The sequence below is a fragment of the Piliocolobus tephrosceles genome, chromosome 14 (genome assembly GCF_002776525.5).
Source record: "Piliocolobus tephrosceles isolate RC106 chromosome 14, ASM277652v3, whole genome shotgun sequence".
NCBI classification, from domain to species: Eukaryota; Metazoa; Chordata; class Mammalia; order Primates; family Cercopithecidae; genus Piliocolobus; species Piliocolobus tephrosceles.
This window is the reverse complement of record NC_045447.1, coordinates 29,042,348-29,067,906: the sequence shown is the minus strand read 5'-3', so window position 1 is coordinate 29,067,906 and position 25,559 is coordinate 29,042,348. Positions and strand designations below refer to the sequence as shown.

General features: G+C 40.9%; 1 protein-coding gene across 2 annotated transcripts in view; it reads left to right on the top strand.

The window, feature by feature from the left end:
* PALM2AKAP2 (PALM2 and AKAP2 fusion) overlaps positions 1-22,015 on the top strand; it is a 315,772-nt gene extending 293,757 nt beyond the window's left edge. Inside the window, exons 6-7 of one of the 2 annotated variants that reach the window (XM_023202125.3) lie at positions 2,213-2,314; positions 13,219-22,015. In XM_023202125.3, the coding sequence (XP_023057893.1) occupies positions 2,213-2,314; positions 13,219-13,958 (842 nt within the window). In that variant the 3' untranslated portion in view covers positions 13,959-22,015. The remainder of the gene's footprint in view (positions 1-2,212; positions 2,315-13,218) is intronic. The other variant, XM_023202130.2, reaches the window with a different exon arrangement.
* Positions 22,016-25,559: the final 3,544 nt, after the last annotated feature.

The window sequence follows — 25,559 nt, the reverse complement described above, 5'->3', positions numbered from 1 at the left end:
AAGGTCAGGAGATCGAGACCATCCTGGCTAACACAGTGAAACCCTGTCTCTACTAAAAATACAAAAACTTAGCTGGGCGTTGTGGCAGGTGCCTGTAGTCCCAGCTACTCGGGAGGCTGAGGCAGGAGAATGGCATGAACCAGGGAGGCGGAGCTTGTAGTGAGCTGAGATAGCGCCACTGCACTCTAGCCTGGGTGACAGTGAGACTCCGTCTCAAAAAAAAAAAAAAAAAAAAGAGAATCATGGAGGTGCAGTTCAACATGGAGAATAATGCGCAACTTCAGACATGTGACTACACTCACAGCCCCTGACTCAAATCCAAAACCATCTTCGGGGGGGTCCCTGCAGGCTGCTTTCCAGCCATCTCCCAGCCTTGCAGTGAGGGGGGGCCTTCAACCATGTCTGCCTTATCCAGGATCCAAGCTCCAACACATACAAGGCATCTGAGATGGAAAGCAACTTAAGCCTCATTCCACCCTAAGTCCTGCCGTCCTAATCTTCCTTTCTCATTCCTTCTCCCCAAATGGCTAATAAGGAAAATTTTTTTTTTTTTTTTTTTTTTTTGAGATGGAGTCTTACTCTGTTGCCCAGGCTGGAGTGCAGTGGCACAATCTTGGCTCACTGCAACCTCCGCCTCCTGGGTTCAAGTGATCCTCCTGCCTCAGCCCCTCTAGTAGCTGGGACTACAGGCATGTGCCACCGTGCCCAGCTAATTTTTGTATTTTTAGTAGATACAGGGTTTTGCTGTGTTGGCCAGGATGGCCACCCGCCGTGGCCTTCCAAAGTGATGAGATTACAGGCATGAGCCACCGTGCCCAGCGAAAAATCTGTTTTCTTAGATATACTCTACCTTTGCCTATGAACATAATGGTCTGATGTCAATACATTCTGGTCTGTTCAGACTCACTTGCAAGTCAGCAAAAGGTCTGGTTGGTCTAGAACTGAACTAAGCCTAGTCCAGTGTCTGTTTGCAATCCTCTTCAGCAAGAAATGAAAAAGAAAGCTGCTAGAACGGAAACAGTATGAGTGGGAATGCAGAGGAGGGGACAGTGGTGAGAAATGCAGAGGAGGCAGAGCCTATGGAGCAGATTGGATACCAGGAGAGGGAAGAGTGAAGGGTGCTGCTGAGGATCCCAGGTGAACTGTGGTGCTCATGAGCCAAGATAGAGGACAGGAGAAGCAGCAGTTGAGCAGAGATACAAGGTCCATTTTGCGCATGTTGAGTTTGAGGTGATTGTGGGATATTCAGTAGAGACATACAGTGAGCGGTTAGATGTAACCATCGATGACTGATGGACGTTCCAGGATTTTGTGATATGGTCGTGATGCAAGGAAGGAATCACACCTCATGGAGCCCAGCTTTCTGGAATCTTCCTGCTTTCACTTTCCCACTTCTCTCTGGGGTGTACCCAGATTCGTCTTGTCTCACCTCAGGGGTTTCCTCCTTTCCTCTGATACCTTGGCATGCTTGCTAATGTCCATGCTCCCCAGGTCTCACCTCCCTAAAGAGGCTTGTCGAGGTATTTGCCCAAGCAAAGCTGATGGGCTCCTTCTTTTGCACAGCAACATTCCCTGCAACTGGGCTAATGGTGGGCTCAAGGGGTGTTGTCATTTAGAATCTCAGGACTTTATATCTGAAACATCAGCCTGCAGTATTGAAAACACGAGATCAATTCTGAAGTCTGTTTATTTGTTGTAATGCATATAAAGTTGGTCTTTTGAGTGAATCAGGCTCATAAAGCTATATTGCCAGTTCAGGGAATGAGCCCCATAACAATCAGACACAGAAAGCTTTATTTCCGGTTCAGAGAGTGGATCTGTTTTTCAGTACTGTTTAATGTACATTTCTAGTTTGATGTTTTCTATTTGGTCAATCCCACCAAGTTGATAATGGCTCCCACAAGCCCATCTCTGAATCTTCCCCCTGTCCCTGAACTCATTGTCCTCCTAGAATCTAGAGATTTCTGATGACTCTTCTGAAACATAGAGCCATCCTGGGGCTTGAACTCTCTGGCCAGGATCCCTCCTGCCTCAGCTACTCTGCTGAATACTAGTCACTGGGCAAATGCTAGTCTTTGTTTACCCTGATCCTCCTGTTCAGTGGCCGCCTCAGCAGTCCATTATGTAGGGCAGACAAGCTGCTGTCTCGGCAGTGAACCCACTGGGCCTCCCAACACTGTGACTAATTGTATTCCCTGTTCTCTGCTACCAGATGCAGTAAATTACATTTCCTCCCAGCTTCCCGACCTGCCAATCCTCTGCTCACGAACTGCAGAACCATTACCTGGGCAGGACGGGACCAGCAGAGCGGCTGGTAAGTCCTGGGGACCTTTGGACGCTAGGATGGTCCAAGGGGCTTGCATTTCACTGAGCTTTATTAATAAGATTAGTGCCCTGCTATCCTTACGTAGGGGAACAGCCTCAGCCCAGCCTCAGACGCAGCCTTCACAGTGGCCACACAAGGCAGGCACCGGCCCCAGATGGGTAACTGCGTACCAAATGGGAAGGAGTTCTGAGAAAATCATATGGCATTTCACCTCCGACTTCAGGGGAGTCTTTCTTTGGTGTTTGTGGTCCTTATATCTGTGTTTATTCTCAAAGTTAATCTGTATTCTGCCTCCAGGGATTTTCATTTTCCTCATTGGAGTTATACAAATTGAGAGAGCCATCCATGATGGAAGCTGGGTGGGAAATAGTTTCAAAGCCTATGGTATCTTTACAGAATCCTTTGGCAGTTTAGCTATTTGTATATTATGAATACATATATTCCTAAGTCTTCCCATTTCTGGAGTTATTTCTTAGCCACTGTGGTGTATTTGGGAGGAAAAGAAGCAATTTAAAGAACACATGTTTCTTGCTAATGTTTCTCACAATTGGAAATTTTACAAATAATACATTTATGAGTAAATTATATTTCCTCCCAGCTTCTGAGTGTTGAGTATAGGGAGAACCATGCTTTGCTCTGCTTAATGCAGACGTGCCTCAGAAATCAGAACTGGAAGGATGCAAACAATAAATCTCTACACCAGCCCTTATGATCTACACAGAAATGTGCTGAGGGCTGGGGGTTAAATGGAAAAATGAATTGCCCAAGCTTGCATGGTTAGTTACAACATAAGTGAATTCAAATATGAGTATCAGATTCTGCTTTGCATATTCTAGGTAAGTGTACGTTTAAAATAAATCACATAATGACAGTTATAAGCTAAAACAATCATGGATGTTTAAGCCAGAGGAAATATTTTATATAGGCCAACCTGAATATTTTATGAAGCAAAGAATCCCTCCTTATGTTAGTACAAAAATAAAATAAAAGTCAAGTAAGAATTAACGTAGTTGTCATGTCCACTGGCTAATTGAAATATCTGTTGGGCATCTTGGTAAACAATTTAGCAGATTACTAAGTCCCTCCCCTCTGAATTGTATAGACTCACAGAGTCCTAGAGATGGATGGGACCGTCAGTGGTATCTGGTCAATCCAGAGCCAGTTCCACGTCTTCCTGGACAGTGACAGGATGGATAAACAGGAAACTGCAGCCTGCAGTTATGCTTCAAAGGACTCACTGGCAGTCACTTTAACATTGAACTCTTGAAGTACTCCAGGGTGCACTTCTGAGGTCAACTTAGGTAAAATGTGTTTAAGAGTCACACACATTCCCTCTGGTTATTAGAGACTTGGGTGTTGATGATTCCTGATAGCTGTGGGTAAACAACTTTTCAGGTCCTCTGCACAAATTCCTGCACTTCAAAGGACACGGGATATGATCCAACATATGGATCAGCTCATGGGAGGGTAGGGACAGTGTATGAGAAATAATTTTAAGAGAGAGAAAAAGAATTTGAGCAGTGTGGGTAGTCAAAGAGTTTAAAGTTCAAGAGTAACACAAGAATGTGATTGTAGTGCTGTGTAAGTAGGAATGCACATTATTTCCACAACCCAGCTCCCTTTATCTTTGAAGATCCTGCAAAACGTAATGATTTTAAAAGCCAGTGCATTTGTAAAAGTATAATGTGATCAGAATCTTTTTAAAAGTAAGTTTACATATGTTTCTGTTGATAAGTTAAGAGTTAATTTGCATAAATGCATCTGCTGTGGGATTACATATAAGTGGAGCTATGGAAGGAATTGTATTTGTTACGATGAACTCCTTTGTCCAGGCTGTTTAGGGAATGGGATGTTCAGATTCATGATCAATTGTGGTTAACAGTGACTACGCAGAGCATGTGTGGCTTACCAACCAAGGGTACTCACTAGAATTCTCCTAGATATAGTCCATCTTGCTTTAGGAATGTCCTTTTGGAAATTTATATAAGTTCAGGGACATTTTGACAAATGTCACTTGTCGTTACTAAGTAGTATAACAAATATCCTGGTTGTTTGGAGTTTGGAAGGTTTGGGACTCTGTATAAATGGGAATTTATTTAGAATCATAACTTTTCAGAATCAGGAGACATCTATTCCAATCCTTTATCCAAACATTGAATCCTTGACATAGCAGCCCTGTGAAGAGGTCCTCAAACCCCAGTCACACACCTCTGTAATCCAAGCTTAATCTTCCTCCAAGTTACCCATTCCATCTCTAGTTGGTTCTGACTATTGGGAAATTCTTCCTCTGATGGAGCTATCATTTGTCTGCCTTCATCTTCCACCCACTTTTCCTTATCCTGCCCCCTGGAGCCTTTCAGAACACATCTAAGTTCTAGTTTCCCTTCAAGTGTTAGAAATCACTGTTATTTCATGTTTTTCCCAGATCCTGACTCTAAATCCCCTTCATGCTCACAGCCCCAGTCTCTCCAGCTGGTATTGAGATGATGAGATTGCCTTTAGACACTCTCCAGCATCCCCGTCCCTCCCATCTGAACGCTCTTCACTTGGTTGCTAGTCTACTTGATGTATCATGCTCAGAACTACCCAATGCCTCCTGAGCTAGGCTCCTCACCCCCAAAATAGAGCATCACGCTGCAGACCGTGTAGCTGACTTTGCTGGCAACACGGCCTTTCAGCTTCAGTTCTGAAAGGCCTCAAAGTCATTTCATGTGTGCCACGTCAGCCTTGCTCCCTTTATCCATAGCATTGTTGTTTCTGAATCCTTTCAGCTGAAATGTTCAGTCTGTTTCCCCTAGTTATACATATACTACTACACCTGCTCATACATAGAAGGACCTACAGAATTCTTTTGTTTTTTAATCTCAAAAGACAAAACTAAGCATGAGCTATGCACTTTTCTGTCCTTTGTAGATTTGCTATGACTATTAAATGTCTTCTTGTTAGTTGTCTCTCAGGAATGTTCGGGGTTTCATGGAGGCACTGAGGAACCACAGCAGGAAGTCAGGGAGGGGAGTGATGTCATGGGATTTGACAGGGCTCTGACATTCCCTCCTATTTCAAACACGCGCAGTTCCTCCATCCTCGTGTTTACATATCGTGTTTCTGCGTCAGATTTCACTTGAATCTAGGGCTTAACAAGTTTTGAAAGTAGAAAACCCTTTTCTCTATTGTTAGGGTCTTTGTAGCTCATGATTATGGTATCCTCATAGCCTTACTTTGCTTCTCAGTTTACTACCCCCTCAAATCTGAAAAAACAATCTTTTAATATTTTTTATCATCTCACTGCTAAAAATGTTGCATGTTGGAACCAAAGTCAGAGCCCTGTGGCACACCATTAGAGATCTCTTGGGCCTTGATAACCCTAAATCGACATCTTTGGAGTATGATCATGCAACTACTAACAAGTTAATTGTCTTAACACCCAAGGCACAAGTTTCTGTGTAGTCCACAGGACTATAAGGGATTTTGTGATGATCCAAATACACTGGATCTTTTCAATGCAATTTGCCTATTCTTTCCAGAGACCTTGAACAAAAAAGAAAATGAGATTAATCTGCATAGTTTCTGCTTGATGAGCCCATGCTGGCTCTTGGTCATCTCTGTTCTTTGAAGATTAACTTTAGAATGTAGCTAGCCATGATGTCAAGCTCCTTCTATGTAGTTTAGCATCCCCTCATTCTCATTTTTGAAAATCAGACCTTTAAGTGTCGGCTTCCAGCAGCTTTCCTGGTGTTCAAGATTCTTGAGACACATTCAACAAGAGAACCGGGACCCTGATCCCAAAGTACTGACAGCCTTTATATCCCTGCAGTGCTTTATTATTTTCTAAGATTTTCCGCTCGTCTGAGCTTCACTTCCCTTTCTGCCACTTTCTTTCTGGCACTTTACAGGCTGAAAGCTTTCCTTCTTAACCAAAAATAGAAGAAAAATCAGACATAAGAAATTGGCTTTCCTTTATTATCTATCAACATCACAACTTTGCTGACTTAGTTTTGTTACTACTAAGGTGTCTTGGAAAAACAATTGATTCACAGACATTTTTGATCACTGTTTTTTTGGGGGGGAGTTACAATTTTTTATTGATACATAATAATTGTACATATTTATGGGGTACATGTGGTATTTTGATACATTCATACAATGTGTAATGATCAAAAAAGGGTAGTGAGGATATCCATCACCTCAAACATTTATCATTTCTTTGTGTTGAGAACATTCAAAAATCTTCTAGCTATTTTGAAGTAGACGATAAAGTATTGTTGGCTTTAGTCACCCTACTCTGCTATTGAACATTATAACTTATTTCTTCTATCTAACTATATTTTTGAAGTTAGAGATTGCACTTTGGGATGAGAGGAAGAACCCAATCTAAATTAATTTCCTCGTTTTTATTGTCATTGACATCACAATAGCCATTTTTACATTTCCAGCCCAAAGAGAATATGTGAACACATATGTATATGTATAACCATTTGCTCGAATTTCAGCTCGAAGGGATAAGACTACCCATATGTATGTTCATTTAACAAGTCAAGCTTGTGCATTGCTTGTCTATCACATGCCAGGTACAATGCCAGCTCTGGATGTTTCTTTTACTGAGATGACCCTGACCCCCCATGGATGACACTTACAATCTGCTTCCTTCCTACTGTACTTTACACATCACTGACTCGTGAACCACGCAGGGTGTTCACAGCACCATAAAATATCAAAGTTGGATACTTTTCATTGTACAAATGAGAAAATGAAGCCCCAAAATGGGGTGTGATCTGGATAGGAATTCCGATCCTATCTTTCTCCCTCCTCCCATCTCCCTGACTAATGACAGCGGAGCATGTGGTGCTTATATTTTGTATGTGGGCTCTCAGCCTGTTCCTCCTCCCATAATCACAGCGAGTGAAAGGAACTGAGCTGGGAAAAGCCTGAATCAATGATTGAACTTTCCATCCTCCTGGAATAGTCTTGTTTTGTATGCTCTTGGACTGATGCTCAAATGTATTCATGTACACTGCTCTTCCTGCCTTGCTTGTGTCCGTTACTCTTGTTCCCTCTTCTCTAGGCTCCCTACAGCCCTTACCGTTGCTTTCTCTCTGCCAAAGGTGAAGGCAGCTGGCAACACGGTCATGTGTAGGGCCAGGGGGATAAATTTGAATCAGAACCAAACATTCTGTGCTCCTCAGACCCGTCTCTCTGGGCCCTGCAGAGCAATCGCTTCTCTGCTGAAAACTCCCACCTTGGTTTTTAGGTGGGCACCTTCCCCAGAGTCCTCACACTCCACTCCGCACCTGGGTATTTTCAGAACCTAGAGACTGGAATTCTCAACCTCCACTTAATGTCTGTACTCCTTCAGGGCATTTCCCTACTGATGAAAGAATTATTAGGGAGCAAGAACCAAGAAAACCAAATGCGGAGGCCCAAAATCAAAGTATCCGTGCAGTCATTCATCTGTATCCCTTTGAAGAAGCTAGCAACATTGGTTCTTATTCTTTTTAATAAAAAGAGCATATTAAAATAAAATAAAATAAGCTAATTTTTAAAAAGAGCATATTACTCAGCTGTCTCACTGGCTTCTTGGAAGGAGTAGCAAAAGTGTTTTATATACTCCGATCTCATTGTCATCAGTATATAAGGTTTGGAAATCAATAATTAAATACATAATTTAATAAAAGCATACTTCCAGATTTCAGCCAGCTTGTCAGTGAAACTTCCATTGAATTGTCTTCTATTTCTTATCCTCCTTCTCCAGGTCCTTCATCCTGGAAAATTTCAAGAGCTTTCCTTCAAATACTTTTCTGTATGTCCATATATGTTTCAAGATTTCTTTCAGGGCTCCCTCAACCCTCCACAGCACTCCCTCCTCATTTTTTTAATAAGATGAACAAAGGCACCCAGCCCTTTAACCCTCATCATTATACAAATTGTAGTGTACCTCTGACATGGAGAAGCTGGAGGGAAGACAGGGCAGGTTAGAGAGTATACTTTGTGCTTTGTGGTTAGAGATGAAGGGATGATAAGCATGAGAGGCTGTTGGTATAAACTTTTGGCAGCAATAGGAAGTAGAAGAGTTTTTAAAATTGTGTGAATCAAAAATAAGACATTGCACTGAAAACGTAAGTCTTATTTTCCTACTGGTTCATATGTACTCTAGTTCATGCTTTTGAATATTATTGGCTGAGAACTGAAGCAAAACAAAGTGCTTACTCATAAAGACGACATTTAAACATTCACACCTCTTGCATGGCTTTCTAAAAGACCTAGATAACATTCTTATGTATGTATCCATGAAGACTAAATATTGCCTTTGGGTTAAGCCAGAGCTTCTCAAAGTGTTCACCATTGTTACCCTTACTGGAGGAAACGGTGAATGCAGAAAGGAATGTAGAATCATACTCTTAAGTGTGATTTGTGGTTCCTCTGAAGCCTTATGTTTTATCTAGGAAAAAAATACATATGCATTTTGTGACATAACATGTCTAAGTTTATTTTATTATAAAATTATATTAAAATGCTTAAAATATTCTATGCTCATATTCTAGGAATATTGGAAGAATAGTGTACAACATGTAAATATAAATATGTAACCCTAATAAAACCATGTCACACGTGGTTCAGTCCCAGAGCCATGTCACATTTAAAGAAATACAGCTTAAAGTCACACACGAAAAAACCATTAAGAAGGTGTTCTGTTCTTTAACTATTTCTCTGGAAGGATATTAAAAGGGACCTTGGCCGGGTGCGGTAGCTCATGCCTGTAATCTCAGCATTTTGGGAGGCTGAGGAGGGTGGATCACTTGAGGTCAGGAGTCTGAGACTAGCCTGGTCAACATGGTGAAACCCCACCTCTACTAAAAATACAAAAATTAGCCAGGCATGGTGGCATATGCCTGTAATCCCAGCTACGTGGGAGGCTGAGGCAGGAGAATTGCTTGAACCCGGGAGGCAGAGGTTGCAGTGAGCCAAGGTCGCACCACTGCACTTCAGCCTGGGTGACAGAGTAAGACTGTGTCTCAAAAAATAATAAATAAATAAATAAATAGGACCTAATTTATATCTCCACTAAGCAATACTTCTCATATTCGCTTTTCTTTCCTCCACATATCACCTGCTCTGAAACATCATTTACCACCACAGAATACTCCTTCTCTATCCGTATTTCACGGTTTTTACTCTCTCTCCCACTAAACTCCTTTCTCATCAGCGTATATGTGGATGTACTTAACCTTTCCAGCAAAGAACTTTTCATCATCCTCTCTCCTTTCTTCCAGTCTCTGATTCTAGAACAGGCAAAGATTAAAATGAGAGAAAATTGGACCAACAATGATCCTAGCATTCTCATTGGGTGGGCAGAGGGATAGGGACATCTGTAAACATCCCCATGGTAATAATTTGTATTTTTATCCTATCACATATAGATATAAAAATAGAAATATTTTGTTCCATATTCTGTATTGATTGCAGGCCAATGTGTGGATTTGTTCACAGATTACTGAATGTTTGCAGAATAATTATTGTACCTACAAACTAACAATTATTACTTTCCTTATTTATAACTATGTCCCACGAGTGTGTTCATAGTGATAAGATATAATATTCTAATCCCAGACTGTTCTTTTTAAAATAAGTGTAATATTTCAAGAGCAGGCTTTTGGAGTCCATGCAAATTTTAAATACCTATTCTATTCCTCTGATGGCACATTTTGTGAGAAATCAGGAACTAACTGAGATAAATGTTTATTTGGATACACTGTCATTGTGTGTGCCCATGCACCTCTATGACAAATATTGGTTGGCCTCCCATTGTGTCACTTGAAGAAACTTGAGATCTTTACGCTGAACAAGTGAAACTTTCAAAATGGATCTGATGAAAACCAAACATGGGATTTTGTTTCATAATCTTTTTAGTTAAGTGTTAACCAGGAACAGATTGTATCTTATTATGCAAGCAGATGGAGCAATATCATCGCTGTTATTATTTCAAACAAGTTCAAACATTAATTACTGTGTGTACTGTTTCATTGGTGTCATATTATACCAAGTATTTGTTACTAGATTACAACAATCATATTAGACTCTTGAATTATTAGCCTTTGTTTCACAGATGTGTATATTAGGTACCTACTATACAAATGACTCTAAGGTAGGTGCTGACAGGGAGGGGCGTCATGGATAGATGTTGGACAAGAAACTAACCCTCAAAAGATCCTAAAAATCTATGAAGCTGATGAAACATTCCCACAAATAATTATACAGCTGAGTGGTAATTGTTAAGAGCCTTCAGAGAAGTTTAGAAAAAGTATTGAGAAAATTTTAAGAAGAGAGGGATAACTTAGAGATGGAAAGATCAAAGAAAGTGTATGGAAGAGGAGGCAGTTGACTTTGGCATTAATCAATGGGTTATATTTGGATATGTAGAAACTCAAAACAAAGACATTTCAGGAGAAGGGAATCTTTTTTTTTTTTTTTTTTTTTTCTGAGACGGAGTCTCGCTCTGTCGTCCAGGCTGGAGTGCAGTGGCCGGATCTCAGCTCACTGCAAGCTCCGCCTCCCAGGTTTACACCATTCTCCTGCCTCAGCCTCCCGAGTAGCTGGGACTACAGGCGCCCGCCATCTCGCCTGGCTAGTTTTTTGTATTTTTTTATATAGAGACGGGGTTTCACCGTGTAGGCCAGGATGGTCTCAATCTCCTGACCTCGTGATCCACCCGTCTTGGCCTCCCAAAGTGCTGGGATTACAGGCTTGAGCCACCGCGCCCGGCCAGGAGAAGTGAATCTTAACAAAAGCAGGAGATATTTAGGTCTGGGGTGGTGTTATTTGGTTGTGCTAAAGGGAAAACGAGCACTAGAACATATGGTTGAAAAGAGAGTTTGGATCTTCTTAACACAGGGAACTTATTCAGAAAGAGGTAGGGACTCAAGACAATGATAAGCAGACATGGGCTAGATCTCTAGGAGTCTGGAGAAGCAAAAGGAGGCTATCTAGGCAGAGGGACAGCAGGCACACGGATGAGCAGCCGTGGGAGGAAGTTGAGTGTCCTGGGAATAGTGAGAAGTTGTTATGGCCACAATGTGTAAAGAATGAGAGAGCCCGCAAGACAAGGCTAGAAGGGAAGGTTGCAGACACATCCTGAAGGCAACTATATGCCATGCTGGGGAGTTTGGTGTTTATTTTCTAAAGACACAAGAAACCAACAAAGGGTTTATGACTCAAGTAACTGTGGGCAGGATGGAGCACAGGCTGTCAGGGGTCAGCAAAATTTTTGTATAAATGGCCAGATTTTAACTATTTTAGACTTTGTGGACCATATAGTCTTTGTCACACATTCGTTGTTTTCTTTCTCTTTTCTCTTTCCTTCCTCCATCTTTTCCTCCTTTTCTCCTCTTCCTCCTTCTTCTTTTTTTTTTTTTTTTTTTTTTTTTTTTAATAAATACAACCCTTTACAAATGTAAAACCACTCTTAGCTCCTTTGGCCGTACAGAAACAGGGTCAGGCTGTCTTTGGCCCTCTGGCCACAGTTTGCAGTCTCCTGGACTAGAGCAAAAAGACAGAAGTGTTAGGTAAAATAAAAAACAAGGCTGTTGTGCAGAGAGCAGAGGAGGGCCTGAACTAAGGCCTTGGTGATAGAAATGGTGGTGAGGAGATGGATGCGATATATCTGAAGTAGAATTATTTACTGTCAGTGAGTGTTTGGCTGTAAGAAAGTAGGAAGAAAAGAACAAGTCAGACGTGATTCTCAGGCCTCTGGCTTGAGAGACTAGGTAGCAGTGCTGCTGTTATTTGGCACGGAGACTGTGGAATAGTTTTGACAGAAGAAGCTGGAGTCAGTTTGGAAGCTGCTGGGTTTGATGGGTTCATGGCACATCCAGATAAAGGGCACCTGGAGCCTGGTGGCTCTGTGGGCCTGGTGCACAGATCCGGGAAGCCTATGAGGAACCAATTTGGAAGTATGAGGTGTCACAAGAGTCTATAGGACAGGAAAGAGCTGTCCTTAGCAACCTCAGACTGGCAGCAAGATTTGGGATGAATTAAAAAGGATACAAGACTGAGAGGCAGGGGCAAGGGGAGGGGGAGACCAGGTAGGAAGCTCTTCCAACAATCTAGGGAAGAGGAATTGAATGTCTTACATTGAGTAGTAGCAATGGAACAAAAAGAAGACAACAGATGGGAAAGCTATTATAGGCAGCAGGACTTGGCACTCTGTGCATGGAAGATGAAAGAGGCCTTCTGCGATCATTGTCTTCAAATTCCAGTGTCCTATTGTGATGTTACTTCTGTCTTGTGCTTTTCTTAGTTCTTATGTTAGGTACCTAGCTTAGTGACTGAAGTACTCACCGGGCACATAGTATGAATGCTCTCATGCCTTTTCAATTGTTGAAAATATTCTATTGTATAGTACAGTGGAGGATAGCCATTTCCCACCTTCAAAAACCTTTGTGGAAATGTACAGAATATGAAAACACTTGATGAAAGAGGTTTTTTATTTATTTAAAATTTTGTAACTGGAACACATTTAAACCAAGGGTTTATAAATTGTCTGTCAGCTGGGGAAGCCCTCAATCAAGGTAATTTGCATTTTGCCAGCCTCCCTGAAATTCTTCACACCAAGATCTAAAGTCTCTTGTGCCCTTATTTTAGCAGATCTTCCTTAAATGTGTGAGTGCCATTGAGATATAGCAACTGTGCATCTGTCTTCCCAGTGCATTAAACTGCTGTGTTAAAATACAGATATAACCACCTTTGTTTACAGTGCGCACCTCACTCTAACACTCAAGATGCTTGGCAGTTAGAATAGAAAGGGCACAAAATCTTTTTTTTTTGTCTGTTTGGCAATTAACCATTCACTGGCTTTTTTTGTTGTAACATGCACTTCCTTTCTCTTGTTTTCATTCAAGCTGTGTACGCCATGGAAATTAATGTGGAGAAAGACAAACAAACAGGAGAGACCAAGATTCTCTCTACATCTACCATTGGCCCAGAGGGGGTTCATCAGAAAGGAGTCAAAGTCTATGATGATGGTACCAAAGTAGTGTATGAGGTGCACTCAGGAGGCACCGTAGTAGAAAATGGAGTGCACAAATTAAGCGCAAAGGATGTAGAAGAGCTTATTCAGAAGGCTGGACAATCAAGCTTAGGAGGAGGGCACGTGTCTGAAAGGACTGTGATTGCAGATGGGAGTCTCAGCCATCCCAAGGAACACATGCTCTGCAAAGAAGCCAAGTTAGAAATGGTACATAAGTCTAGGAAAGACCATTCTTCTGGGAACCCAGGGCAGCAGGCCCAAGCCCCCAGCGCTGCAGGGCCGGATGCAAACTTGGATCAGCCAGTCACCATGATTTTTATGGGCTACCAAAATATCGAGGATGAAGAGGAGACGAAAAAGGTGCTAGGCTATGATGAAACCATCAAGGCAGAATTGGTCCTCATTGATGAAGATGATGAGAAGTCATTGAGGGAGAAGACAGTGACGGACGTGTCCACTATTGACGGGAACGCGGCTGAGCTTGTGTCCGGGAGGCCAGTCTCAGACACCACAGAGCCCTCATCCCCAGAAGGGAAGGAAGAGAGCCTAGCCACAGAGCCAGCCCCAGGTACCCAAAAGAAAAAGCGCTGTCAATGCTGTGTTGTCATGTGACCACTTCTTTCTTCTCCTTTCTTCTGGGCAGCCTGTACTCTCCATCACTCACGTAGACCTCACTGTACCACTAACTGCAATACTGTGAACTGGAAGCAAACACCTGCCTTGCCTTGCAGTTGGATTGCTTTGATCTCTCTCATTTTTTTCCTTTTCCTCACCTGAGAGACAACGTGCATGTGTGTGCTTCATTCTCTCCAAGAACTTGCTTTTCCTCTAAACCTTTCCTTGTGTCTTCAAGAGTGAATCACTTCCTTCCTGCTCGATTGGAATGGACTCTTCGTATCAGCCAGTGATATGGTAGCCTTAACTCACTTGACTGGAATTGAACCTATTGGCACTGGGGGTTTCATTTTGTAGTGTGTTCCTGTAACGTAGTCACACACTGCCGTGTCCCTGGTTTCTCCCTTGCCTCCTTTGCTGTGGATCTTTGTTTTTATATCTTGTGTGGCAAAATGCTGTTGGCTCTAGCCGGTTGCTAGTGTAGCCAAAAGTGGACCTTACTTAGTCTGTCTGATCTAGGGTGATGCTTTTTGCTGCCTTACATAAGCTTCCAGATTACAGTATTGTGCATTTGTGACTTTCTTTCTGTTAAAACTGAAATGAAGTCGATGTAGAAGAACCCAGAGCTTGTCACAGCTGAAATGTAGGGACTGATTCCATAACCTGCCCATCAGCAGTTGTCTCTCTTTCTATGGTTTAACCAATGAACCCTTTATATAAGAAGCACCATTTAAAAATTTCTAAGGACATGAAACAAACGTTGTTTGAAGCATCAGTAGCAATTGATCTCCAAACTTAGGCAAATTCACAAGCCTTGTTTCTATTATCTTAAAAAAATGTAAATTTTTATATTGTTTCTTTTTTCATGGACATTTTCTTGTCATGTTAATCTATTTTCAATGAGGGGATCATCTTCAGAAGTATCTTTGCAGTGACCATATTTTTAAAACAGTCTTTCCGACATAACAGTGGTTGCCATGATGCTCCCACTTCATCATGGATGGTGCTGTAATGCTTTAACTGTTCATCTTATGCCCGGTTGATTACAAAGCCTTGCATCTGTACTCTTTTCTTTCTGGCCCCATGAGAAAGAAAATGTTTTAGGTAACTTCAACTTGTAGGTTTATCTGCCCTTCAAAAAAAAAAAAAAACTTTAAAAAACTTTTAAAAATTAAGAAAGACCTGTCTTCTCAATGTTAAACACTTAATTTCGTAACAAATATTGAGTGGCACATAGCTGAGCTTATTAGGGCATTGTTTTTGTGTTTAGCTTCTGGAAATTCCAGAAGAGCAAAGAATATTTTTTATCTAGAACACAATGAACAGTTTTTGAAATACCTTCTCAGCACTCCCCCAAAGCAAAAAGCCACAAATGTAGTAAAACCAAAGGGAAACAATTTAAGAAAGTAACAATAATATAGTAATGAAATAAAGATATAACATAACTGGTTTTAATAAGAGTTATCTTAACTTTATTTGCCCAAACATTTATAGCATTGTTATGAATTATTCATAAAATTATGTCCCATAGTATATAGTTTTGTAAAAACATATGATATACTACATCAAGTCTAACTTCTGTGGAAAGTAGATCAGAAAAAAATAAGATAGTCTTGAGAGAATTTTATTATAGAAGCTGTCTAATTTGACCTATTTTGCTTGCTCAGTGCTAAATCTATTTTTTTTTTTTAAATTTCCTGGCTTGAAATTATATTTACTTCAATAGGAAAGGTAAAAATATCAGTTTTTACTTTTCAAAGTTAATTTTCTGAAATAATTGCATTTTAATGAGCACAAAATGGGTCGCTTTATTATACTCATTTTGTTTACACCTATATGTAAACAGAAAAAGTTAAAGAAGAGAAAAATAAAGAAGCTAAGTTCTGCTATTGAAGATTATTTCATCCAAGGCTTGGTTTTGAATAACTGAGGGAAATATCTCTAAATCTCAAGTTCATCAGAACAGCTGCAATGGAATAAAACTGCTCTTTTATCGAGAAACCTGGTTTGGATGCCTATAAATTGCGCTACTCTCAGCTTCATTTTCCTGAGTACATGGTCGTTGAAGCATCATTTAGACATCACATAAAATGGCCTGCAGATAAACCTGTTTACATAGAGGGAGAAAACAGTTTCAATGTCTTGGACAATCTGTTATTTTAATGATTTACTTAAGAAAGGAACAATCTAAAAGTTTACCATAGCTTATCTTTTTTACTCACTTGGGGATTCAAGCTATTCAATGTGAGTTTTAAAAATGTAAGCACAGTTAGTGAGTGAAATGGTAGAACGTAGAACCCTTGAGCTTGCTGGTTGATAAACAGAATCGATCTTCCGGAACAGATGATTCCCTGAAGGGACCTACCCTTGCCTAAGTGAACTAGTTATTCATAAAGAAAATGATCTGCACATCTTACTACAACACTACACACAAGAACTAAAAGATTAATGATTATCTGTATTCTCTTCACTAATTACTATTATGGGAGGATAATGATTAGCAAATTATATGAATTCGAGTTCTCTCTCTACTTTTATTAGTAAAGCTTATGATTTAATGGACTTTGAAGTAAGATGTGTTACCTTTATTCAAGCTATTTGTAGCCACAGTAAATGAAGGTGTGTTTGAATATGGCATATATATTTGCATATATTCCATCATTTTCCTGTCATAATGGGGGATTCAGGCTTAGCCAGTACTTCTACGGGATGAGACCTAAAATCTCACCTATAGCAGCAAGTAACTACCCTTCGTGATGATAGTGTACATGGAGCTGTGATTGTGAACATGCTGCCTTTCCTGCTGCCGTTGGCATTCTCTCTGTAAATTTTATTATGCGTGGTATCACGCTCTCCAAAAATGCAGGGTATTTGGTTACATAACCAGACTAATGAAAGAATCAGTAATGAAACTGCAAAACCACGATCTTTTTTGAGCTAATGTTTAGTTGGGCTTTCCTTTAAAATCATATAATCAGGCCAGGTGCAGTGGCTCACACCTGTAATCTCAGCACTTTGGGAGGCCGAGGCGGATGGATCACCTGAGGTCGGGAGTTTGAGACCAGCCTGACCAACATGGAAAAACCCCGTCTCTACAAAAAAAAAAAAAAAAAAAAAAAAAATTAGCCAGGCGTGATGGTGCATGCCTATAATCCCAGCTACTCGGGAGGCTGAGGCAGGAGAAACGCTTGAACCTGGGAGGCGGAAGTTGCGATGAGCCGAGATGTGCCATTGCACTCCAGCCTGGGCAACAAGAGCGAAACTCCTTCTCAAAAAATAAACAAATAAATAAATAAATAATCAGTTCCCTTTAAATAGAAAGAGGAGAAAAAAATAAAAGGAGGGGTATCTCATTTGTATATAAATAGATTTTCAATGACATTTAATGAAAGATTCTTTAATGGTTAAAATGATAAAGATTAATTCTACATATCTTGAAAAATCTTAATGACTTCTGTATTCTTGACTTCTTAAAAATATTTTCTTTCTTTTAGTGTGCAATAAGACAAACTAAGGGGAATTTTTTCAGCTTGTATCTCTTTTACCCATATTATTTTCCTTACATAAGCAAAAAAATAATAATTGCCTCTAAAACTGATTTGACAATGTCTAGTGACATCATTTAATATTGGTGATAGGGAGGAAGAGAAGGTAGGGAATGCCCTTATGGCCAAACCTAAAATACAGTTTCCTTGAGCCTTCTGAGCAATCTTAGAATTATTCAAAACTTTCAGGAAACTCAAATTCTATTAATTTGATTCCTTTCTGAAATGTTAATAGATGTGTATTTGCTTAAAATGTCTACCTATCCCATTTAATTTCCTGCTGATAAATGTATTTTATCTACAAGCAAGTAGAATATTTTGTTTTGGTTAGAGTCAAGTTTTTATAAAAGGAGGGAAGTATATAAAGAGAGTTTCCTAGAGATACAATATCATCTCTGGAGCAAAATGTTGAGGCCAAGTGTAAAAACAGACTATTTCTCTTTACTTTCTGCAGAATTTCATTTCAAGGGACTACAGCACACCCTTGAAAATTACCATTTATTTAATGCCAGTTGAACCAATGGTAGCAAAAGAGGAGGGAGGGAACATGGTCATAGAGACAAAATCTAACTACTATACCAGGTCTTCCTTTGTAAGAAATATTAGCCCTGTCAATATAAAACGCAGATGAACATAGACAGAATAAGCATCGAGGACTTTTTATTATTGACTTGAAATCTAGAAGCTCAGTCATCTCTGTTCATCCCTGGACCCACTGGAGAGTTTTACTCACTAATGGGTCCTTTTCTGGAAGAAATAATCTCATCTCCTACAATATTAGTTTACAATAAAAATCATTCCAAAGTGAGCCATTTCACATTGTATTTTTGCCATATGCACATTTGCTATTGAAACCACAGATTCTTGGCATATGTAAGACATAGGTGTTTCAGAAACTTCATAAATACACAATCTTTCGGGTGCTCCTCAATTTCTTAATCAAGGTATATTGAACTCCAGTGATTAGGATAGAACCTGAAAACATCCTTTGTTCTATTGGCTAGTACACCACAGCAAGAGCACAGAGTTATTTGTATAATAAAACAACTTAAGTAACGAGGAAGATGGGATGTTTGATTCCTGCTACCACCAGTTCACTTCACAAAGGCCTTCTTCTGGTATTACCAGGAAAACTTTCCTGCATTTTCTAGGGAAAAAGAAAAGTCGTTTATTAGGAGCACAATGCAGACACCTATCTGTGTTTTCATAGCTTCAGCAAACTTCTTAATAAAATTCCCATTTCAACAAAAACCAAAATACTGATTGTTTGAATGTAGAAAGGTATAGAATAAAGACTACATCCTGAAAGTCGCAAAGGGGAATTTTACCAGGGCTCCTTCGACCAGCGCTCCCCGCATAATTTTTATATAACTTAAGTAAGCCTCTGCTTCCCCTCTCTACCATAAGAAGGGCGGAACTGTCGCACAAAAGAACTTGCTTTCAATATGAAAATATAATATGTAATTTTGGGGACTGCAGACTTTCTGCATCAAAGATCTGGACAGCCTTAACTTTTATAAAAATAACTTTTCAATGTTCTCTTTTACTAACCAGGAAAACAAGATGTTTTCTGAAATTAATGACTTTTTCTATTTTGTGTCTGTTTTCTAAGTTTTTACAGGTTGAGGTATAAAGGGTTGTCTTCTCCTCATATTGCCTCTTCATAATCACCTGGGGCTATTTTTTGCAAGTCACTGCATTTTTACAAATAAATAAAATAAAAAGTATATCTCACAAATCATAAAATTCTCCCTAGACTTCAGACAGTCCTTCTGGAGTGAAAGAATAGAAATACAGAAAGAAAAGAATTACAGGGTGGCTTTCTTTTTATTTTCCTATGGTTAATGTACTGTATGGTATATATGTTTACAGAATGTATCTGCCTTGTGATGTTAACAAAATGAATGACAAAAAAATAGTACTGATGTGCCATTTGACAGTTTGCCTTAGCATCACTGTTTATGTTCTTCTTTTCTGTCCTTTTAAAAAAAAACGCAGGTTGTATTCCAAAGCTGTATTAACACAACATTCTCTTCCCCACTCCTACCCAGCCTTCTTCAGAGCTGTGAATTTCATTACAGGAGCATTGAGGCAGAACCTTGCAGGTGTGGTCCAGAGAGGCTAAAGTGGGCATAGGTTGGGATTTACTTCTGCCCGTCTACCAACCAAACGCGTATCTGTGTTCTCATGCAAGCCTGCAAAATCACACCCTGCCTTTCAGGGAGACAGGCCACATGCAGCGCATGACCTCTTGCAGTCATCTCCTCACAGTCCTTCCCACTGTGAGAGAAGGAAACTTGCAGACACCCAACTGGGTCTGGGAGCATATTTTTAAGCACAGCTGGCATTGCTTGAAAAAGCAAGAGAGATGGACTCAAATTCTATAATTGAGCCATGACTGAGGAATGTGCCCATTCGTTATAGTCTAAGATGAGTAGGATGATATGGGTGGGAATAGGAGTGGCTGTAGAAATGGAATATTTTACATTTATGTATTTTTTTAAGGAATAGTATTTTTATAATGAAATCTATATGCATTATGGAGCTTGAGTTTGAAAACACCCTTGATTGACTGAGCTATTTCTTCATTCCATTAAAGGTAACGTTCTGGGGAGTCCTATAGCACTAGGCCAAGCCTTGGGGGCATGAACAAACGGCCTGTCACTTGGCCTTGCACTGCCATTACATGAGATCCAGTGTTTCCAAATAGGCGTTGGTTGGAAGATTGAGCTTTCTACACCTGCCATTAGGTAGATTAGATAGACGACTTGACAGCTCTGTGGGCTACACCTTTAATAATATATAATAATCTTTGGGAAGGAGATAGCTATTTTAAATGCAAGCAAAGCCCAGAAACTATCAACGTCCAAATCTTTCACATATTTAAGGAGTAATTGCCACATTTGAGGTTAAGGGACCACTCACTCTGGTGCATTTGAGAAATATATATGAAACAGTGAGTCAGAGCCCTCTGACCATCTTCAGTCTATACATAAGCAGATAAACCACCAACATAAATCTTACAGGAGCCAGACGTGGTGGCTCATGCCTGTAATCCCAGCACTCTGGGAGGCCAAGGCAGGAGTGTGAGCCCAGAAGTTCAAGACCAGCCTAGGCAACATGGTGAGACCATGTTATTTAGTCTCGACTAAAAAATACAAAAATTAGCCAGCATGGTGGTGCACACCTGTAGTCCCAGCTACTTGTGAGACTGAGGCAGGAGGATCGCTTGAGCTCAGGAGGTGGAGGCTGCAGGGGGCCGAGATCTCACCACTCCATTCCAGCCTGGGCAACAGAGCAAGACTCTGTCTCAAAAAAAAAAACAAAAAACAAAAAAACAAGTATCAGATATTATTGGCCTTCTACATAACACAGGGCTGCACCATATTTTTAGAGTTAAGTAGATACAGGAAAAGATTGTCTTTATCCACAAAGGAGATTCTGAATTTTTAGAGTTCCTGAATATCTTCCCCCAAGTTTCTGTCAAATTCCTGAAGTCCCATCCCTATCACACTCAGTTTCCTGAAGCTCTTCCCCAACACCTGCTCCTCTGTCTGGCAGACAGAGTTGTCATGTCTCAGAAACTACTCACCACTCTTGTGAGACTCTCTTCCCAAGCATCATCCTTCCTCAGGATGAGGCCTTTTTCTACTACCCAAGAGATCAAGACCCTTTTTCTAACAAGACAAGGTTATATCTACTCCATTTTCAAGAGAAATAACCCCTGTGGTTCCCATGCAAATCGTTTAAATTCCTTCATCACCAGAATCTCTCCAACAGGCCCAACTCCAGCCCAGCTGTGAACATTGCTGTCATGGAGACAACTCCAAAAATGAAAGAACTATGCAATTGCCTGAAGGTGCTAATGGAGAGCCAGTTTACTCTAATCTCTTATTACTAAGGAACCTCTCGGTTTCGAGATTAAGTGGGCAGGGAGACATCCAGTCACTTAGTTTTGCAATGACAGGTCTTGATATACACACAGGCCACCAGGCAATGCCTGATCTGAACTATTCTGTATGTAGCTCCAACTCCAATTCTGTGATATCCTATTCTGGCAGGTGGGAAGAGTTCTATTCTTTGCAGGTTCTGGAACATTCTTTCCTCCTCTCAAGCTCCTGACTTAGGAGAGTCAAAATCATACAGGGGTTCCAGAAAATGTTGTGTCTGATGCAGCTTTTCAGTGAATGTAGGTTGTTGGTGAAATTTTCAGCTTTAGCACCTCACTCGGGGTGAGTGACGTCTCTGTAAATACTTTCATTTGTGGTTGGTTAGTGGGGGTGGGGGTGGGAGCCTGTCGTGCTTACTCTGAATTAGCTTACTGGGCTAGCTGCTGTACTTTGTAACCTGAAGTGTACTTTGACTGTTCTGTTTCCTTCAGATGAAAAACAAAATAAAAACTGACTTCAGAAAAGACACTGCCAGCGACAGCTGATGCTGTACTTGTAGCTTCTCTCTGTTCCTCTGTACAGTATTGATAGACAATAAACTGCCTTTTCACTGCATCTACCTCTGTGTGTCTGTGCCCTGATTCTTTCCCCTTCTCACCTGCCACTAGCAGACTTCAGGCCAGACTGTGTTGGGAGCACCTTCTGCTGTTCACTAAAACCAAACACTAACCCAGTGCCTCTCAAACTCCAGCGTGCTTCAGAATCACCCGGGGGTACCTGTTAACAATGTGGAAGCTTAGTCGCACCTCTGGAACTCAGATTCCGATTCCCAGGTGGGGCCCAGTAGCGTGCATTTGTAATAATGTCTCCAGGTGATTCTGATGCATTGGTACCTGGACCACCGGTTTGGATGCCCCTTGGTGGGAATCCTCATGGCCCACCTGTTGTAGTTGGTTTCTACACTAATCCAATCTCCCAACATGTCCTCCCTCTAACCCCCTTTGCACGTCTCTCTCCACACCTGTCATCCTTTTCTTGTTCCTTGCAAGTCCCCAGCAGCAGCCCAGACCATGATCAAACTTGGGCTGCCCCTTAGGCTAAGTGACAGGGTTCATCTGGTGCAGTCTGCTGTTTAAGAGCATCTTAAGACACATGGGGGCTTTGTTTCTCTTGGTCACCTCTCTTCACTTGGAACAGGGTCAGCAAAATTTTTCAATAAATGGCAAGATAGTTTTGGCTTTGTGGGCCAAATGATCTGTTACAACCACTCAGCTCTGCTGCAAAGCAGCCATACATGACATTTAAATGAATGAGTGTGGCCATGTTCCAATAAACTTTATTTACAAAAACAAAGGCTGGGTCCGATTTGGCTTATGGACTTATAATTTGCCAACCTCTGGCCTCAAACAGGGCCTGGTCCGTAGTAAGTGCTCAAAAAAAGTTTCAAAAAAATTATCGCATGAAAGAATGAATGAAGAGTAGATGTGACGCCTACCACCTGCAGAGCTGTCACAGAAAATGGTTTTCTTTGAGGATATTAAGTAAATGAATCAGTTGGAAGTTCTCATCTGGTTGGGTTCCATGGTAGATTTTTTTTAATGTCTTTATGCGTGGAGGGTAACTTTAAAGATGGAAATATGAATGGTGTTTTATAGATTGCTCAAACTGCCAGGTTAAGATTGACAGGAGTTTCAACCAATAGAAAGTGGAGGAAATGCAAGAACATCTTGTCCTCGTCAAAAGTGCTGGGGATACCAGAACTGGGTGCTCCCTATGTACCTAAGTGTTTAGTGCAGTTGTTTGTGGAGCTGTGCTTTGTCAGATTCTTACACAGTGAATGGCAGGGCTTTCTTTACATTATTCTCTTTGTTAATTGAAATACTTTTTAATGTGTAGGCATGTAGGCTGGAACCATGATAGCACATTACACATCCCACAGTTCTAGAGCATACCAACGGGTTCAAACGTAGGAGCATATGGAAAGTCATGTGCTTACATTCATCCCTAGTGTTGTTGTGAAGTTAAAGGAAATCGTATTTTTAAAAGCACTGTGTAAGCTGGAAGTAGGTGACAAATGTTAGTTTAGTTATAATGAGAAAGTGTCTGTTCCCCAACCAGAGGCCTCATCCTGCCCAAATATAGAGATTATAAGCTGTTCAGGTGTGTTTCAGAACTAGTATAGAAAGGGAAGCTTCTTTGCCCTCCTTTGGATTTGTGACTGCTGTTGTAGTACATTCAACCTTATGAAATTGTCATTTTGTAGATCCATAATACTGACTATTGACAGTTCCATGTAGTTCAACCTCATAATTCTATTCTGGGGAATTATTTCTCATCATGGAGGGCAAATGATTACCAGATGAACTCTAAATGTAGCAGGAGGAATTAGATGAGAAAATTAGAACTTTGGAAGGGAACGTAGTTCAGTACTACCAAGTAGACCTAGGCATTTCACCTGATAGGGTAGGAATTCCTTTAATCTCACATCAACCTTGTAAGGTAGCCATTGAGATTATTGCCCTTTTATACATGAGGAAACTGAGTTATAGGGATAGTAAGGACTTTGGCTAATGTAGCAGAGCTAAAAATCTGTGTGGCGTGGAGGAGGGCCAAGTTCCGAGCTCAGCTGTCTTTACTTCCTCCCACACGGAGGGCTATGTTATGAAAGTGGTGTGGAGGCCAGACGCGGTGGCTCATGCCTGTAATCCCAGCACTTTGGGAGGCCGAGGCAGGTGGATCACGAGGTCAGAAGATTGAGACCATCCTGGTCAATATGGTGAAACCCTGTCTTTATTAAAAATACAAAAATTAATCAGGTGTGGTGGTGCATGCCTGTAATCGCCACTACTCAGGAGGCTGAGGCAGGAGAATTGCTTGAATCCAGGAGGTGGAGGCTGCAGTGAGCTGAGGCTGCGCCACTGCACTCTAGCCTGGGTGATAGAGCAATACTCTGTCTCAAAAAAAAAAAAAAAGAAAAGAAAAAAGAAAGTGGTGTGGAGATGACCCTGAGACTGGAGACAGAAAGGTTTAGATAATGAGGTTATTTATGCAAGAAAGACCCAATGGCACCAGTTCTTATTTTGCACCTTTACCTACTCAAGCAAATGCTCTGTTAATTATACCACCCCCTGGAGGCTGGGAGGTGTCTCTACAGCACTTCCTTACCAAAGGTGAAGCAGAGGGTAAAATCACCTTGTTTTCTTATCTGTTCATCAGGAGTCCTCTTGTTCTATTTGACAGTTTTTCCTTCGCCATTCATAAAAAGGATTAACAAAATTCACCGAAACAACTCTATAAAGTCTAGGAGTGGCACGTCAGTCTCTGAACAAGCAAAGGTAGTTTTGTTATTGTGGCTGATGATGGTATTATTATTTCACCACTGTCGTAACAGCTAAGAGGAACAGCTGCCCTATGGCGTTATGCAAATACCTTTTGATCTAGGCTATATCACCCTTCTGCAGCTATTAATAGACTACTCCGTCTCCCCAGCAGCCCCCAAGCCCTAGCTCCTGTCCTGCTTTTCTTAAACAGTATCAAATCTTCCATTTTATCAACAGCACAAAAGAGCAAAGATTTGCTATTTAGAAGTTAAGGTTGCAAGGTCTTAAGTGATCACATAGGGCAGAAGTCAGGAAATGGTTATGCAGATTCTGGGCTGAATCTGGCCTACACTTAGGTTAGTTTACCTGCACAGTATTTAAAAATTATTTTGAATTCATTGCCAATAATAATAAATTAAGAGAGTTCTTATTTTAAAAGTATATTTCCGACTTCTCTTGAGAATTCAGTCTCTGGCAATAATAGCCTGTTCTCCCCACTGGCAATTTTCTGGAGCTGATGGTGGTTGCTAACCTTTGAGGAGCCATACTCCGTTGTTCATCACTGCCACCAGCACCAACACCACCGCCTCCTATTATTCTTACCACCTTCTATTATTCTTACTCCTGGCCCACTTCCTTTGTATCACCTGCCTGGCCCCTATTGGCATTTGAGCGTGTGACCCCTAATCTATCATCATTCACTCATTTTATGGCTGGGTCAAATAAATACTAGGTGGAAATGGGACTTACCCTTAGCAAGATAACAGCAGAGTCAGAACTACAGTCCCCTGAACTCTTCGGAAGAATGAGCCTTTGTACTATGTTGGGATTTGAATCTTCTGA